Source organism: Mustela nivalis (genome assembly GCF_964662115.1).
Source record: "Mustela nivalis genome assembly, chromosome: 10".
NCBI lineage: Eukaryota > Metazoa > Chordata > Mammalia > Carnivora > Mustelidae > Mustela > Mustela nivalis.
The window spans coordinates 13,251,014-13,267,768 of NC_139029.1; the positions used below are offsets into that span (position 1 = coordinate 13,251,014).

Genomic DNA, 16,755 nt, shown 5'->3' on the forward strand with positions numbered 1-16,755 from the left:
GTGGGTTGGGTCTCTGTCTTCAGCTCAGGTCATGATCTCAGGGTCCTAGGACTGAGGCCCACATCGGGCTCTCTGCTCAGTAGGGAGCCTGTTCCCCACCCCCTGCCTCTCTGCCTGCCTCTCTGCTGCTTGTGATCTCTCTCTCTGTCAAATAAATAAATAAAATCTTAAAAAAAAAAAAACTGGTTCCCTGAGAAAGCTTGACACTCCCTCTGTGAGACAACAGCACTCACCTATGCTCAGGTTCTGGAAAGAGCTGGGACAGGGAGACGCCACAGAGGGCGGCATAGGCAAAGCGGTTGGCCTCGGCCAGCTCGCGGCCCGTGGGCAGAGGCGACTCCCCCTCCACAGCTGGCTCGGGTATTAGAGGCAGCCTCTGGCTCGATCTTTCCGGTGTGGCCATTTCCAAACCTGCAGGAAAAAAAAAAAATCTCAGTGAAAAATGCAACCAGGGGTAGGTAAAATTTTTGTAAATGGCACACAATGACTACCAATCATGAAAGAAAAGGCTGATAATTTGAACCTTCATTCAAGATAAGAACTGCTATTCATCATCACCCAGAGACTGAAAATACACACCAGGGACTGGGGACAGATATTTTCAATGGGTATCAACAAAGAATTTGTACCCATAGTATATAAACAACCCCTATAAAGTCATGAAGAAAAAGAAATAAGGCAAAATTTAAAATAGGCAAAACACCTGAACAGGCACCTCATAAAAGATACCCAATGACCAACGAACACATAAAGTTCAATGTTGTTAGTCATCAGAGAAATAAAGCAAAGCTCCAATGAGACAGTGCTATCTATTCATCAGAATGGCTAAAATTGAAAGTCTGACAATACTAAGTGTTGGTGAGGAAAGGGATACATAAGACTTCCACACACTGCTGGGGGGAGTATTTGTGGTACAACCTTTTGGAAAATGGTTCGACATTTTTCACTAAAGTTAAATGTATGTATTTTCTATGCCCCAGAAATTCTACTCCTGAGAAACGAGGACTAATGTCCACCAGAGGGCACATACATGAATGCTCATAGAAGCTCCATTCACAATAGTCCCAAACCAGAAGCAAGCTTCATGTTCGTCTGCAGTGGAATGGAAAAACTGCACCATATTCAGACCACAGAATATCACAAAGCAATGAAAAAGGGTAAGTCTGGCTAACTGCAACAACATGAGTGAACCTACAGGCACAATGATAAGCAGACAAACTTATCTGCGGAATCGTGTTCGTATGAATGTGAAAAACAGGTCGAACCAATCTAGGGTGAAAGACGATAGAAGAGAGGTTGCCCATGGCAGGCAGTGAGTACTGGCTCGGATGGGGCACAGTGAGGCTTCTGGATGATGGAAATGTTCTGTATCTATATCACCCACTGTGATTACATGGATGTGAATATACTTAAAAATTCACCAAGCTGTAGGCTTACGATTTGTTTTCTCCATGTAGGTCATACAACCCTGAGATCTTAACCTGAGCCAAAATCAAGAGTTGGACACCTTCACTGACCAAGCCCCCCCCCAAGCCAGTGCCCCCTGTCTCCCCGCAGAAGGCAAGCAGAGTATTTGCCTTTTGTCACCTGCTCTCCCTAAGACCCAGACCAGGGCGTCACATATCATTTTCCCTTCTTCATGCATCCAGCACACACTTACTGAATGTCTGCAGTATTCCAAGGCCTGTTCAGAGAGCTAGGGGCGTAGCAGGAAACAAAACTATATATATATATATATATATATATATATATATATATATATATATACCCCTTATATAGAAGGTATAGAATATATACCTTATATTCTATTGGTATATAAAGGTAAACAAATACTTTATTTTTTTTTTTTTTGCTTTTTTTTCATTTTTTTCATTTTTTATTTTTTATAAACATATATTTTTATCCCCAGGGGTACAGGTCTGTGAATCACCAGGTTTACACACTTCACAGCACTCACCAAAGCACATACCCTCCCCAATGTCCATAATCCCACCCCCTTCTCCCAAACCCCCTCCCCCCAGCAACCCTCAGTTTGTTTTGTGAGATTAAGAGTCACTTATGGTTTGTCTCCCTCCCAATCCCATCTTGTTTCATTTATTCTTCTCCTACCCACTTAAGCCCCCATGTTGCATCACCACTTCCTCATATCAGGGAGATCATATGATAGTTGTCTTTCTCTGCTTGACTTATTTCGCTAAGCATGATACGCTCTAGTTCCATCCATGTTGTCGCAAATGGCAAGATTTCATTTCTTTTGATGGCTGCATAGTATTCCATTGTGTATATATACCACATCTTCTTGATCCATTCATCTGTTGATGGACATCTAGATTCTTTCCATAGTTTGGCTATTGTGGACATTGCTGCTATAAACATTCGGGTGCACGTGCCCCTTTGGATCACTACGTTTGTATCTTTAGGGTAAATACCCAATAGTGCAATTGCTGGGTCATAGGGCAGTTCTATTTTCAACATTTTGAGGAACCTCCATGCTGTTTTCCAGAGTGGCTGCACCAGCTTGCATTCCCACCAACAGTGTAGGAGGGTTCCCCTTTCTCCACATCCTCGCCAGCATCTGTCATTTCCTGACTTGTTGATTTTAGCCATTCTGACTGGAGTGAGGTGATATCTCATTGTGGTTTTGATTTGTATTTCCCTGATGCCAAGTGATATGGAGCACTTTTTCATGTGTCTGTTGGCCATCTGGATGTCTTCTTTGCAGAAATGTCTGTTCATGTCCTCTGCCCATTTCTTGATTGGATTATTTGTTCTTTGGGTGTTGAGTTTGCTAAGTTCTTTATAGATTCTGGACACTAGTCCTTTATCTGATATGTCGTCTGCAAATATCTTCTCCCATTCTGTCAGTTGTCTTTTGATTTTGTTTACTGTTTCTTTTGCTGTGCAAAAGCTTTTGATCTTGATGAAATCCCAATAGTTCATTTTTGCCCTTGCTTCCCTTGCCTTCGGCGTTGTTCCTAGGAAGATGTTGCTGCGGCTGAGGTCGAAGAGGTTGCTGCCTGTGTTCTCCTCAAGGATTTTGATGGATTCCTTTCTCACATTGAGGTCCTTCATCCATTTTGAGTCTATTTTTGTGTGTGGTGTAAGGAAATGGTCCAATTTCATTTTTCTGCATGTGGCTGTCCAATTGTCCCAGCACCATTTATTGAAGAGGCTGTCTTTTTTCCATTGGACAGTCTTTCCTGCTTTTAAACAAATACTTTAAATACATATTATTTAAGGGGCGCCTGGGTGGCACAGTCGGTTAAGCGTCTGCCTTTGGCTCAGGCCATGATCCCAGGGTTCTGGGATCAAGTCCCACCTCAGGCTCCCTGCTCCGTGGGGAGCCTGCTTCCCCCTCTCTCTCTGCCTGCCACTCCCCCTACTTGTGCTCATGTGTTCTCTCTCTCTCTGACAAATAAAAAAAAAAAAATAAAGTCTTTAAAATATATCTGTATCTATCTATCTATCTATAGCTTAAGATAAAAATAAGTATTATGAAAATAGAGCAGAGTGTTGGGATAGAGGAGTAGAAGTACTTTATAGCCTGGGAGGTCAGGGAGGGCTTCTCAGAGGAGGTGGGCATTTAGGCTGAGGCAGAATGATGTGAAGGTCAGAGGAGGAGTGTCCCAGGCCGAGGGAACAGCAGGGATGAAGGCCTAGAGGACGGACCAGCTTGTGTATTCGAAAGTGCGGTGACAGCCAGTGTGGCTATAGCATAGTGAGTAAGCCTGGTTTGGGGGCATGAGACGGAGTTTGGGGCGGAAGAAACGAGCAGGTGGGGGAGCTACTGGGGGCCACACCATGTGGGACCACATCCTCCCAGCTCACAAGTCAGACTACATCATGAAGGCAGCAACCACGGGGATGCTGAGTAAGGGTTTGTGGGACCTCTTGGGACTAATTTTGCAAGTGCCTGCGAGACTATAATTATTTTCCAACAGAAAGCTTTTTATTTTATTTTATTTTATTTTATTTATTTTTTAAGATTTTATTTATTTATTTGACAGACAGAGGTCACAAGTAGGCAGAGAGGCAGGCAGAGAGAGAGAGGGCTATGCAGGCTCCCAGCTGAGCAGAGCCCCTGATGCGGGGCTCGATCCCAGGACCCTGGGATCATGACCTGAGCCGAAGGCAGAGGCTTTAACCCACTGAGCTACCCAGGTGCCCCCAACATAAAGCTTTTTTAAAAGCAGCAGGATGCCTCTACAGATTTTTAAAGATCTTTTCTTAAGTTCTAAGCAAATGAAAAATAAAAGTCCACTTCACCCCAAATGAACCAGTTCATTTAATAAATATATACATGCACCCATAGGCACCAGGTGTCACCCCACGTGCTGTGGCACAGCGGAGACGAAGACAGACAGCAGCGCTCCAACCTGGAGGGATGTTCCAGCAAAGGAGATAGACGATACGCAAACTCGTAATGTTTAAGATGAGACAGCCTTAAATAATGGTGAGGATGTGAAGAACAAGAAACCTTAAAGAACACTCACCCAGAGGGGCGCATGGGTGGCTCAGTGGTTAAAGCCTCTGCCTTTGGCTCAGGTCATGATCCCAGCAGGGTCCTGGGATCAAGCCCGGCTCTCTGCTCGGCAGGGAGCCTGCTTCCTCCTCTCTCTCTGCCTGCCTCTCTGCCTACTTGTGATCTCTGTCTGTCAAATAAATAATAAAATCTTAAAAAAAAAAAAAAAAAAAAAAAGAACACTCACCCAGATTTCAGGAAACAGTTGCGGGCCTCCCTTCTCTAAGTCTGAAAACAGGCTGTTCAGCTGCTTGAAGGTTCTTGGAGAAATATGCAAATTGCCCTGGGGGGGGGGCGGGTAGCAAACTGGAAAAACCAGCCTGTGGGTCCATAGGGTGTGGGATCTGGAGAAGGAGAGACTGGTTAGCCCTGGGGTTCAGGGCAGCCTCGATGCTACTTATATTCTCCTCTGGGCCTTGGCCCCAGCACGTTCCTCTCCCTGGGATGCTTTTCTCAGGAGGCTGGCAGTCACGGCCACTCACTGAGCACAGCCTGGGCCCCTGGCATGGGTCTTCTCGTTTAATATCCCCTTTCTAGCTCCTCATAACCTGAGATGTGGTTATAGCGCCCGGCAGCTGCAGGAAGACTGGCACAGGGTCTCCTTCCTATCTGTCACTGGTGCCCTAAGCAGTTCCCTTGCCAGAGCGGATGCTCAGAAGACGTCTCTTAGAGGGGTACCTGGGTGGCTCAGTTAAGCATTTGCCTTCAGCTCAGGTCATGATCCCAGGGTCCTGGGATCGAGCCCTGCATGGGGCTTCCTGCTCAGTGGGGAGCCTGCTTCTCCCTCCAAAGATGTCTGTTACAGGAACAAATGAAGGAACTAGCTTTTAGGCTTAAGCAAGAGCTAGATTTTCTTGCTAATTCTCTTCCCAAAGACACTCCTGTTCTTAAATCGAACATCAGATGAGGAAGGGAGATGGGGCAGGGACCAAGCACCTGGAAGGACCCAGGGTTCCCCAAAACTTCAAATAATCTGAGTTTCCTCCTAATGGCCATTTTCCATGCAAAAGAGCCAGAATATTATTTTCCGCCTCTTTAATCCTTTTGAAAGGAATTATCAGGGATAAGGCCCTGTTCCTGAATAGCCCCTTCCCATGGGGCATTCTCATGCCTACAAACGACGAGATTCAAATTATGAGCCCAACCATGTTAAAAAGACACAGAAAAGGGGTGCCTGGGTGACTCAGTGGGTTAAGCCTCTGCCTTCGGCTCAGGTCATGATCTCAGAGTCCTGGGATCGAGCCCCACATCGGGCTCTTTGCTTAGCAAGGAGCCTGCTTCCCTTTCTCTTTCTGACTGCCTCTCTGCCTACTTCTGGTCTCTCTCTCTCTGTCAAATAAGTAAATAAAATCTTAAAAAAAAAAAAAAAAAGACACAGAGAAGACAAAACGGCTGGAAGGATATTCTCCCGAATTCTCTATGAAAAGCGAGATACCAGAGACTTTTCAGGATTTTCTCTGTTTCCTGCCATCAATATGTGTTGCTTCCGAACTCTAAAGAAAGTTAGTATATGTGGAGACTGGCAGAGACTGTCTCTATCTTACAGCAGGAGGGTCTTGGATTCTGGATTGTGATTGTTTTCTTTATTATGTTTTATGAATTTTTGGTAATGAGTATATATTGATTTTAAGTTCAGAAAAAAAGTGTCATGATTTTAAATGATAACATGGTATGCGGAGGCCGGCTCATTCTGGCTGGGGAGAACTGATTCTGCCTGACTCCGGCAGCCTGAGATGGACCACAGCCGAAGGAATGACACCACAGAAAGTGGGAGATGCTACACAGGATGGGTTTTATTTTCTAGAGAGCTGGTTAACAGCACATCACTGGATATACAATATGATTCCAGGTAGGTTTTTTTTTTTTTTTTAAAGATTTTTTATTTATTTATTGACAGAGAGAAATCACAAGTAGATGGAGAGGCAGGCAGAGAGAGAGAGAGGGAAGCAGGCTCCCTGCTGAGCAGAGAGCCCGATGTGGGACTCGATCCCAGAACCCTGAAATCATGACCTGAGCCGAAGGCAGTGGCTTAACCCGCTGAGCCACCCAGGCGCCCCTCCAGGTAGGTTTTTATAAAACGTTTCACAGACCAAAAAGAGCACAAGCAAATCTATCCAAATGTTAATGACCACTGTCTCTTGGTGGTGGGGCTGTGGGACTAGATGTAATTGGGTTTTGTTCTTCCTATTTTTGTGTACTTTTTTTTTTTTTACAAGATTTTATTTATTTGAGAGAGAGAGAACATGAGAGAGAGAGAGAGCAAGTAGAGTGGGGGTTGAGGGTGGGGAGGAAGGGGCAGGTAGGGAGAGGGAGAAGCAGACTCCCTGCTGAGCAGGGAGCCCCACACGGGGCTTCATCCCAGGACCCCAGGATCTTGACCTGAGCCGAAGGCAGATGCTTAACCAACTGAGTCACCCAGGAGCCCCAATTTTCTGTATTTTTCATGTTTTCCATCCTGAGTGCATTGGTACTTTTATAATGAAAAAAATTTTTTTTTAATTAAAAACAATTTTGCTCTTGATCCTCAGAAGAGGAGTGCTTTATCTCAGACAGCCTTGGACCTGGGTGGCCCATCGACCTGAGGTCACAGTTAAGTCCCAATCCACTGACCAACAACCAGGTCTTGTAACCCACAGAATGGACGAGGGGCAGCGTGACAGGCTGAGGCAAGCCCCATGCTGGTGTGAAGGAGGAGCCCCTGTTTCCGACCCTGCGGATTATTCGCCTGGATGGGCTGGGCCCCCAAACTCTCCCAGCTGACAGAGTGTGCTGGCGCTGTGGGGCACGGAGATCTGTCACCTGAACGGTCTACACTGGTCCTCAGGAGTCTCTACCCCTTGCTCGGTCTGATTTGGGAACAGGGTCTGGTCCAAGGGAAACTGAGATTCTCAAGTATGTCTGAGAAGCTAAAGCAGTTTTCAGAAGGAGTGCTGGCTTCTCGCGGTGAGAAGAAGACCAGTGGTCAGGGCTCATGGTGACTCCTGGGGCCACCTAGAGTGCTGGGAGCTGGTCCAGCAGCACCCAGGGCCTAGGAGGTCAATGACAGATGGAGTAACTTCTGGACATCAAGGGTCTCCTGGGGATCTGTCCCGGTCCAGGTGCTGTGAAGACACCAAGGGACTCTGAGAAAGGTGTTGCACTTGACTCAGAAGAAAGAGCACCCGCTGGCAGGGAGAGGACATACACAGACTGAGAACCAGCAGGGCTAACGGTCACCCATGGCTGGACAGCAAAGGCCAGGCCCAGGATGGACAGGCGTTACGCCAGTGTGGGCGGTGGCCTGATGGTCTATGATTATGAGCTTTATCTAGCCTGCGACATTACCTATGCCAGAAAATGCTGGCTGAAGTCTTATGGTCAGTAGTGAGGGTAGTGAGCCATTCCACACAGCTGTCCTCAGCTCCGCAAGCACCCACAGTAGGTGCCCCACTCATATTTGCTGAGGAACGCCACATAAACCCAGCGGGATTTCTTCCTGGGGGGCGGGGAATGAAAAGCCCCCGAGTCAGTGCCACAGAGAAAACAAGTATGATCAGTATCGTCCTGAAACATCCTTTAAATCATCCTTAAAACACCATGACCTGAGCCTTTAGGAGATCACATGCAAGAATTAATTTCTCTTGTGTTTCTTATTTTTTTAAATGCAGATTTTCTTTATTTATTTGAGAGAGAGTGCACATGAGCCGTGGGGAGGGGCAGACAGAGAGGGAGAAGCAGAGCCCCCATGGAGCAGGGAGCCCAATGTAGGGCTTGATCTCACAACCCTGCGATCATGACCTGAGCCAAAGGCAGAGGCTGAACTGACTGAGCTACCCAGGTGCCCCTGAACTTCTTTTGTGTTCCTTTCATGGCAGCCCATTATGGCCTTTTTAACCCCTTAGAGCAGTCAGTGGAGGCCAAGGTCAAATTTGACGTGAATGTGTGTGTATGGAGTAGGTGGGAAGAGGTGTTCTTTTTCTCTTTCCTTCTTTTTCTGGTGAACTGGTTATAACCGAGGTCTGTCTTTCTTTCTTCTTTTCAGAGAGGGGGATGGAGGGAGAGGGAGAATCAAGCGGACTCCACGCCCCATGCAGAGCCTGATGGTGGGGCTCGATCTCACAACCCTGAGATCATGACCTGAGCTGAAATCAAGTCAGACACTTAGCTGACTGAGCCACCCAGGCACCCCTACAGTTGAGTGTTGTTTTTTTTTTTTTTAAGATTTATCTGACAGGCAGAGTGGCAGGCAGAGAGAGAGGAGGAAGCAGGCTCCCCGCAGAGCAGAGGGCCTGATGTGAGGCTTGATCCCAGGACCCTGGGATCATGACCTGAGCCGAAGGCAGAGGCTTGACCCACTGAGCCACCCAGGCGCCCCTACAGTTGAGCTTGTGGTACAGTAACAGAAGCATCACTAGTGGGATAACAACAGTATTACGAGAGGGCCGGGGACTAACTGTTCTGGAGCCAAAGAGAAAGAAAAGGACTCGGTTGAAGAAACCCTTCACAACAAATAGAGCTACAGCATTGTTCTTAGGCCAGAAACTCTGAAGACAGTAGTTCAAAGTTCTTACAAACACATACGCATACCCACACACACACAACCTTGAGATGGTTCTAGAAGGGAGAATTCAAGGCAGTCCCCATTCACTCCCCCCACCTCGGCCCCCTTCCAGCATTTTAGAAGAGAAACCCATTCATTCTATACCTCTCTCTGGAAGTTAAATTGGAAGCCACTGGTCCAGGTAGCATTTCAGGAGGTCTCCATGGCAACAGTTCCGACACAGAAGAATCCAGAGGGTTTCAGAGAATCCCACTACAGACCAGAAGAAGAGAAGGATGTTGGCACGGAGGGAGAGTTCCTATCCCATCTCACTTCAGCAGCCAGGAGGATGGGCAGGTGGTGGAGTTGGGGGGACAGTGTGCCGTTGGGATGGACACTCAGGTTGTATGATGTTCTGTCCACATCACGGTTGCTCCATTCCTGCCCCGCTAGCGCCCTGGTACAAGCTAACATCATCTCAGGTGGATCCCGGCAGAAGCCGCCTCACCAGTCTCCCGCTCCGTCTGTTCTCCCTGCTAGCTGTCCGCCACGCTGCAGCCAGGAGCTCCATCTCCACCTGAAGTCAGATCATGTCCTCCTCTGCTGCAAACCTCTGCTAACCGCTTTCCAGAGTCACAGCTCTTCCAGCGGCGCCTGCGCCATATACAACCTGGCCCCTGGTCTCTCCACCTCCTCCCCTTCACTCGCTCCGCTCCACCGTACATCCTCCTTGCTGCTTCTGGGGCCCATCAGCTATGCTCTCACCTCAAGGCCTTTGCATGGTCTATTCCATCTGCCTGGAATGCTCTTCCCGCCGACAACCACATGGCCGACTCCCTTCACCTCCTCCCTGTCTCTGTTCAAATCTCGCAGCTCAGTGAGACCACTCTGCCCCTGCTTTCCATCCCAATCCCTTTTCCCTGGCTCCCCTGCTTGGTCCCCAGCATGAATCTCTGTCTGCCATACTGGATCATTCACTTGTTTACACCCGTTGCTTATTGTCTGTCCCTTTCCGCCCTTATGCAAGCACAGCGGGCACTTACAGACATCTGCTGAATGAACGGTGGTTTCTACTTGGGAATAACTAAAACATAATGGGAGGCACATCTGCTGAGGACGTGGGTGGGGTGGGGAATGTCAAAATATGTGATGTTCACTTGATCTGCTGGTTTTCAAATCGCCCCACAGGGCCCCAGGGCCTTACTATGGTGGGCAAGAGGAGATACAGTGGGGACCCTTAATGCCTCGTCTTCAAATTATAGCAATAAATAATCCAGGGTACTATCCCTCCAAAAGAAATGAATATATATATTTATATATATAATATGAATATATATTATATACATATAAATATATGTATATATACACACATACGTGTGTGTGTATAATTTATGAATGTATTTATTTATTTGAGAGACAGCACATGCACACACATGCGTCAGTGGTGGGGGTACAGGGGAGAGGGAGAAGCACACTCCCTGCTGAGCTTGGAGCCCCACACAGGGCTCAATCCCAGGACCCCGAGATCATGACCTGAGCTGAAGGCAGATGCTTAACCGACTGAGCCACCCAGGTGCCTCTCAGCCTTACATTAAAAAAAATTTATTTATTTATATTATTTTATTTTATTTATTTATTTGACAGAGATCACAAGTAGGCAGAGAGGCAAGCAGAGGGAGAGGGGGAAGCAGGCTCCCCACCAAGCAGAGAGCCTGATGCGGGGCTCGATCATAGGACCCTGGGATCATGACCTGAGCCAAAGGCAGAGGCTTAACCCACTGAACCACCCAGGCGCACCCCTCAGTGTTTCATTTTTAAAGAAGGACAATACAGTTTTATATAAAGTGAGGTTCCCATATTTGCTCAAATGGTACTCCCAAATGTAGATTTCATTCCTGAGCACCTCTCAGCAAACCCAGTCCAGTCCTGGAAGTCAGGAGGGGACAGTTGGGGTGGTAACAGGGGATAGGAGGAAATTACCCCCCGAGATGAGTATGCAACTCCCTCCTGAATTAAACCTCCCACACTCCTAGGGATGTCTCGTGGCCTGGGGTTGGGCTCAGATCAGAAGGATAAGGTGATGTTAACCTGGGGAAAGGGAGATACAGGAGGAACGGTGGTCTAGTGGAGCATGTGCAAAGGCCCTGAGGAGGGAGGAGGCAGCATGCCGCAAGCACAGAGGGCTACTGATGAAGTGGCCTGAGATGGGGCTGGAGGTGTAGGCTAAACGGTACAGGGCCTATGGTCCATGTTAATGGTCTTGTTGTTTGCCCTAAAACGAACAGGAAACCACAGCAGAATTTTAAGCCGAGGGTGGTGCAACTGAATTGGCCCGAATGCCCAAGTGGAGGGCGGCTAAGTAGAAAGTGGACTGGGGTCCCCCCTTTGATTCCCTTCTGACCACTACTGCACACTCAAGGCAGCAAGCCCCCCCCCCATCTTATCTGCAGCCCCAGTTTAACATGTACAGCAGTGTTTACAACACACACAGGCCATAAAGGACCGGATGACATTTCTCAGGTCTCCCCTGTGCGGGCCCAGGTAGCTGGTCCTGCCTTTGCGGCCTAGAGCACCAGCCTGGAGCACCTGTGCAGGCTCAGGAGAAATTCTGTAGGCTTCAACCTTCATGAACTCTCCACACTAAGCTATGGCAACCTACTTGGCCAACCTACTCGGCGCCCATCCAATTGCTCCTGGGCCTTTGGCGGAAAAAGCAAAAAGGCTCCCAGAGCACCAGCCCCAGGCCCTTTGTGGTTTCAGCTACTTTCCTCTTTATGACAACCTTAGAGGTAGCATTTTACAAATGAGGAAACTGAGGCACAGGGTGATCATGTGGCTCCATCAAGATGACTCAGCAGGCCACTAAGCCCCTAGGGACCTGAGCCCACATCTGTCCGCTACCACACCCTCGACAGCAAGCGGCTGTTAGAAGCTGAAATGCTGTGGGGCAAACAGTCTGTTTCTGACCTTGAGAGGGAGTCTCAGCCTCCTTGCCTGGAACTCAGCCAACCTCCCCCACCTCTGCCTCTTACATCTCTCTGCTGAGAGCGGTAACAGAGTACCCACAGGGTCACTGGAGCCTCTAAATAAATACGCTCTAAGTAAATACACCCTCGCTCACTCCTGATGCGGCAGGGCCTCGGCCAGAGGCCACATTTTAGACCGTCCTTTACCATTCAAGAAACATTCTGGGGGCGCCTGCGTGGCTCAGTGGGTTAAGCTGCTGCCTTCGGCTCAGGTCATGATCTCAGGGTCCTGGGATCGAGTCCAGCATCGGGCTCCCTGCTCAGCAGGGAGCCTGCTTCCCTCTATCTCTCTCTCTCTGCCTGCCTCTCCGCCTACTTGTGATCTCTCTGTCAAATAAATAAAATCTTTAAAAAAAAAAAAAAAGCAGCATTCTGACATGATACTATCCACGCCAGGCACTTTTACCACCCCTGTTGGATGATAATGAAACAGAGGCCCACAGAGTTCCTTTGGACCACCCTCTACCCACCTAGCTCCTCCCCACCAAATCCCTGGGGAGTCCGGAGAAAGCTCAGGCTGTCTGGGCATCTCGAACCAGGCCCACGAGATAGGAGGTTCGGCTGTATTTTCAGTGCCTAAACAGTGCACACACTGGGGCACACAGTAGGTGCTCAATATGTGTCTAATAAATGAATGAATGCCCTTACAATGTAAAGGGGTTTCACATTTTCTGCAGTGAAACGAACACTGAGTCAGGGAAAAGAGAACTAACACGTTAACTCCTACTTTGTGTCAGGCAGCGGTCTCTAGGCCAAGACCTAGAGTCTAGGCCCGCTGTGCTCTTAACTCTGACTCTGGAGCAGAGCAGAGAAAGGACGTGGTGAAAGCCTACTTTGTCTCTGTGCCAGGCACTGACTGGGTCAGGCTCTGGAGTCAGGTAACCCAGGTTCTTAAAATGTTCTCCTTCCTAGGGGTGCTGTCGTGGGGGAATTCATTTTTCTGAGCCTGTTTACCTCTCTATATGGTCCCCCCAGAAGTTAGTAGCAGTTCCTCTTTCCTGCTACACCAACTGGTGGCAGGGTGAGAAGTATAGCCCATCTGTAATTGGGGGCCTGGGCTTTTTTTCCAGCCCCCCGCCTGGAATTCCCAGTCTGAATGTGTGCTATGAAATCATAGGGCTGTAAGGGCCAGGAGAGAGGGGGTGAGGGGATGCCGGAGGCCTTCCCACTAGTCCGTGGAGGGGACTCTGGGACACAGTGACCCTGTGTAACCTTGGGCAAGTTCCTTCCTCTCCCCGGACCTCATTTATCAAGGGAGGTACTGAGCAACCTTTACCGGCTCAGAGCCCTGAGCTGGGAGGCAGAAGGTGCCTGGGTGCACCGCCCGGCCTCAGTTTCCCCATCCACCGCTCTGTGTAATTCCTAAAGGCGCTTTCCAGCTCTAAAAGCAACCAAGCAACAACCACGCAGCCTGGACCCCAAGCAGGCAGCGCCTGGAGCAGCTCGTGGCCACTCCTCGGGAGGCCTGGCGCCCACGAGGGGCAGAGGGCAGGGTGGGGGGCAAAGGCCCGCAGGGCCTGGTCGGGCCTTGAGGGAGTAACCCTGGTGAGGCCAGAGGTGGGGAGTGGCCCTGGCGTGGGCGAACTCCGCCCGCGGCCCGACTCAACCCGTATTTCTTACCTGGCGGCGGCGGCAGCGGCGGCGGCAAAGGCAAGGACTCCTCCCGCCCCGCTCGCCTCCTCGGCCTCGGCCCCGCCCCTCCCCGCCCCGCCCCGCCCCTCCCCGCCCCCTCGGTCTCTCCCGGCCGATTCCGCAGCCTGTATCGCCGGGAGCTCCCGGCCACCCCGCCCCTACTGCCCGGCAGGCTCCGCCCCTCCTGCCCGGCTGGTCCCGCCTCTTGCGCATACTGTCCCGGGCGCGTGGGCAGGCCTTCCGGCCCGTGTCTCAAGCACTGCGTGTCCCAACACGGCTCTGCTCGTTGCCACCCCGCGACAGGGGAGCCGGCATCAGGAAGTGACGGGCCAGCTGGGGCTCGAGACGCGGTGTATGGATCTGGTTGCCTTCCAGGAAGCAGCAGGACCTCAGAGCCAGAGAGGACCCTGCAAGGCTCACTGGGGGACACTGCTAGCCTGGGGGTTGGTCCCAGAGTGAGTGGAGGGCCAGGAAGCGACTTAGATGGAAACTTCCAAAAGTAAAGGGTGTAAAATCAAGGAGCCAGCCACAGAAACAACCCTCCTGCCTGTATATACAGGACAGAGGGAGACACAGCGAGAGAAGGAACACAGGCAGGGGGAGTGGGAGAAGGACCGCTGAGCAGGGAGCCCGATGCGGGGCTCCCTCTCAGGACCCTGGGATCATGATCTGAGCCGAAGACAGACGCTCAACAATTGAGCCACCCAGGCGTCCCCCTTGCTCTGATTCTTGTTTAGTTTGTCTAGCGCTAGTTTGGACCAATGAGGGGGCCTTCGTGTTTGAGGGTCCCTTGCCTGGCACTCTGCCCAGAGACCTTCCTTTTTCTGCATCTGTTTCCAGCTTTCCGTTACCATCTCCACTCAGTGGAGATGTATCTTCAAGGCTTAAATGTTTCCTGTTTACAGTTTATTGTCTGCCATCCCCACTAGAATTTTAAAACTCTGAGTGTAGGGATCTTGGCTGCCTTGTCCTCTGCTGTGTGCCCAGCCTCAGGGACTGTGCTACGCACTTGGTGTTTAGAATTTTATGAATGAAAAATTATTCATTGTGTATCTGAAATTCAGACGTTACTCGGTGTCCCATATATTTACCTGGCAATCCTACTGGAGCCCCAACCCCAGAGCTTCTGATTCTGTTGATCTGGGGTCTGGCCAGGCATAGCATTGTCCACAACCTCACCAGGTATTTCTAATGGATGCATAGCTTCAGGAACCACTGTTGTCGGGCCTTGTCTATGGATTTTAGTCTGCACGCGTTTGAAAGTTGTAGAAGGGGCGCCTGGGTGGCTCAGTGGGTTAAGCCGCTGCCTTCGGCTCAGGTCATGATCTCAGGGTCCTGGGATCAAGTCCCGCGTCGGGCTCTCTGCTCGGCAGGGAGCCTGCTTCCTTCTCTCTCTCTCTCTGCCTGCCTCTCAGTGTACTTGTAATTTCTCTCTGTCAAATAAATAAATAAAATCTTTAAAAAAAAAAAAAAAAAAAAGAAAGTTGTAGAAGGTCCTGGGCAGTGGTGTGACATGATCTGACCTTTTAAAAGGATCCCACTGGCTCCTTGCAAGGACAGAGGGGTAAAAACAGGCACAGACAACCCGTTAGGAAGCTGTTGCAATGTTCAACTCAGGGAAGGGACTTGTATTTGTTGTGTGGCTGCTACGGGCTAGGTATGAGGAAAGTATATAATGGAGGGCATAGAATCTGGATCCCAGCCCCAGACCTACCCAAAGGTTGAATTTTTCAGGGGTGTGGAAGCCCAAAACTTTCTATTGTTTTTTTTTTAAAGATTTTATTTATTTATTTATTTGACAGAGAGAGATCACAAGTAGGCAGAGAGGCAGGCAGAGAGAGAGAGAGAGGAGGAAGCAGGCTCCCTGCTGAGCAGAGAGCCCGATGCGGGACTCTATCCCAGCACCCTGAGATCATGACCTGAGCCGAAGGCAGCGGCTTAACCCACTGAGCCACCCAGGCGCCCCCAAAACTTTCTATTTTTAACAAGTTGCCCTGGTGATCTGATTTGCAACAACTAAATGGTTGGATTGGATTCTCCCAGAAACTATAGAAGTAACCATGAATACTGTTTCGGGGATATTACCTGAAATAGCAGGTGGCTGGCTCTACATGCTTTCTGTATTTACTTTATGTTATTCAATCCTATGCAGTGGATACTATGATTAGCCCCATTTCGAAAAAGAAGGAACTGAGACTCAGAGCGGTTAAATACCTTGGCCAATGTCACTGAAAGACTAGATGGCAGAGCCAGGATTTGATCAAAGACCAGATTCGATTTGGACGATTCCGCTGTCCTGCCTTCCACAGGCTTCAGTATCGACACAGGTTCAGAGTTGAGCTGAGTTTCAGATCAAGAATCTCCAGTGGGAAAGGCTTCTTCATTATGTCCCGTACATGTCTGTCCTTCCAGGATGTACGTGGGGCTGGGCTGGCCTTGGTGTTCGTTGAATGGAACTGAATTATGGGGGTGATGTCACTGGAGGCAGCCCCCCATTCCTTCCTGTAGAGTATCCTTATGATGCCCTCATGGTGACTTTGAGACTGAAGGACCTAGGAGATTGTTTATGGTCCCAACTCTCCTAGCTGCCATGGGGAAGGACAGGAGACACCTTCAGAGGAGGCCCAGGGTGGAGGGCACTGCAGACGGTTTGTGGCTACCATGGATATTGTTATATTGCTGAGAAATCTCCTGTTTGTGTTTCCAAGGCATCATTGACCTGGGGAACTGAACATCTTTCTGTCAACTGGACCATCAACTGGCCCCATTAATTGGAATTGGAGAAGCTAAGCAGCTGAGGTTTGGGGTCAAAGCCACGTGGGTTAATATTTTCCCCTGACTCTACTTGTGCATTAGGTGATAATTTTGTAGTTCTCTGCCTTATCTCTTACCAGAGGCTTGGGTGGCGATGACCTCTGTCTGCTTCTCATCTAAGAATGCTTTGCGCTTTCCCCTGCCCTCATATTTTCTAGTGGATGAGACCCACGGCATTAGTGATATGTGAGATCATTTAGCTGGCATGTGACCCTGCATTAACTCTCCCCGGATCATACACG

At 49.3% G+C, this 16,755-nt stretch overlaps 1 protein-coding gene and 1 long non-coding RNA gene across 5 annotated transcripts in view; one reads left to right on the forward strand and one right to left on the reverse strand.

Moving 5' to 3' along the window:
• Window positions 1–13,772, reverse strand: part of TMCO4 (transmembrane and coiled-coil domains 4) — an 87,060-nt gene extending 73,288 nt beyond the window's left edge. Inside the window, exons 1-4 of one of the 4 annotated variants that reach the window (XM_082684462.1) lie at window positions 13,688–13,772; window positions 9,207–9,314; window positions 4,710–4,866; window positions 234–411 (exon numbers count right to left, since the gene is read on the reverse strand). In XM_082684462.1, the coding sequence (XP_082540588.1) occupies window positions 234–403 (170 nt within the window). In that variant the 5' untranslated portion in view covers window positions 404–411; window positions 4,710–4,866; window positions 9,207–9,314; window positions 13,688–13,772. Of the gene's footprint in view, window positions 1–233; window positions 412–4,709; window positions 4,867–9,206; window positions 9,499–13,687 lie in introns of all 4 variants that reach the window. The other 3 variants (XM_082684464.1, XM_082684463.1, XM_082684465.1) reach the window with 3 other exon arrangements.
• Window positions 1–16,755, forward strand: part of LOC309841513 — a 268,973-nt gene that overhangs the window by 227,737 nt on the left and 24,481 nt on the right. The window lies entirely within an intron of this gene.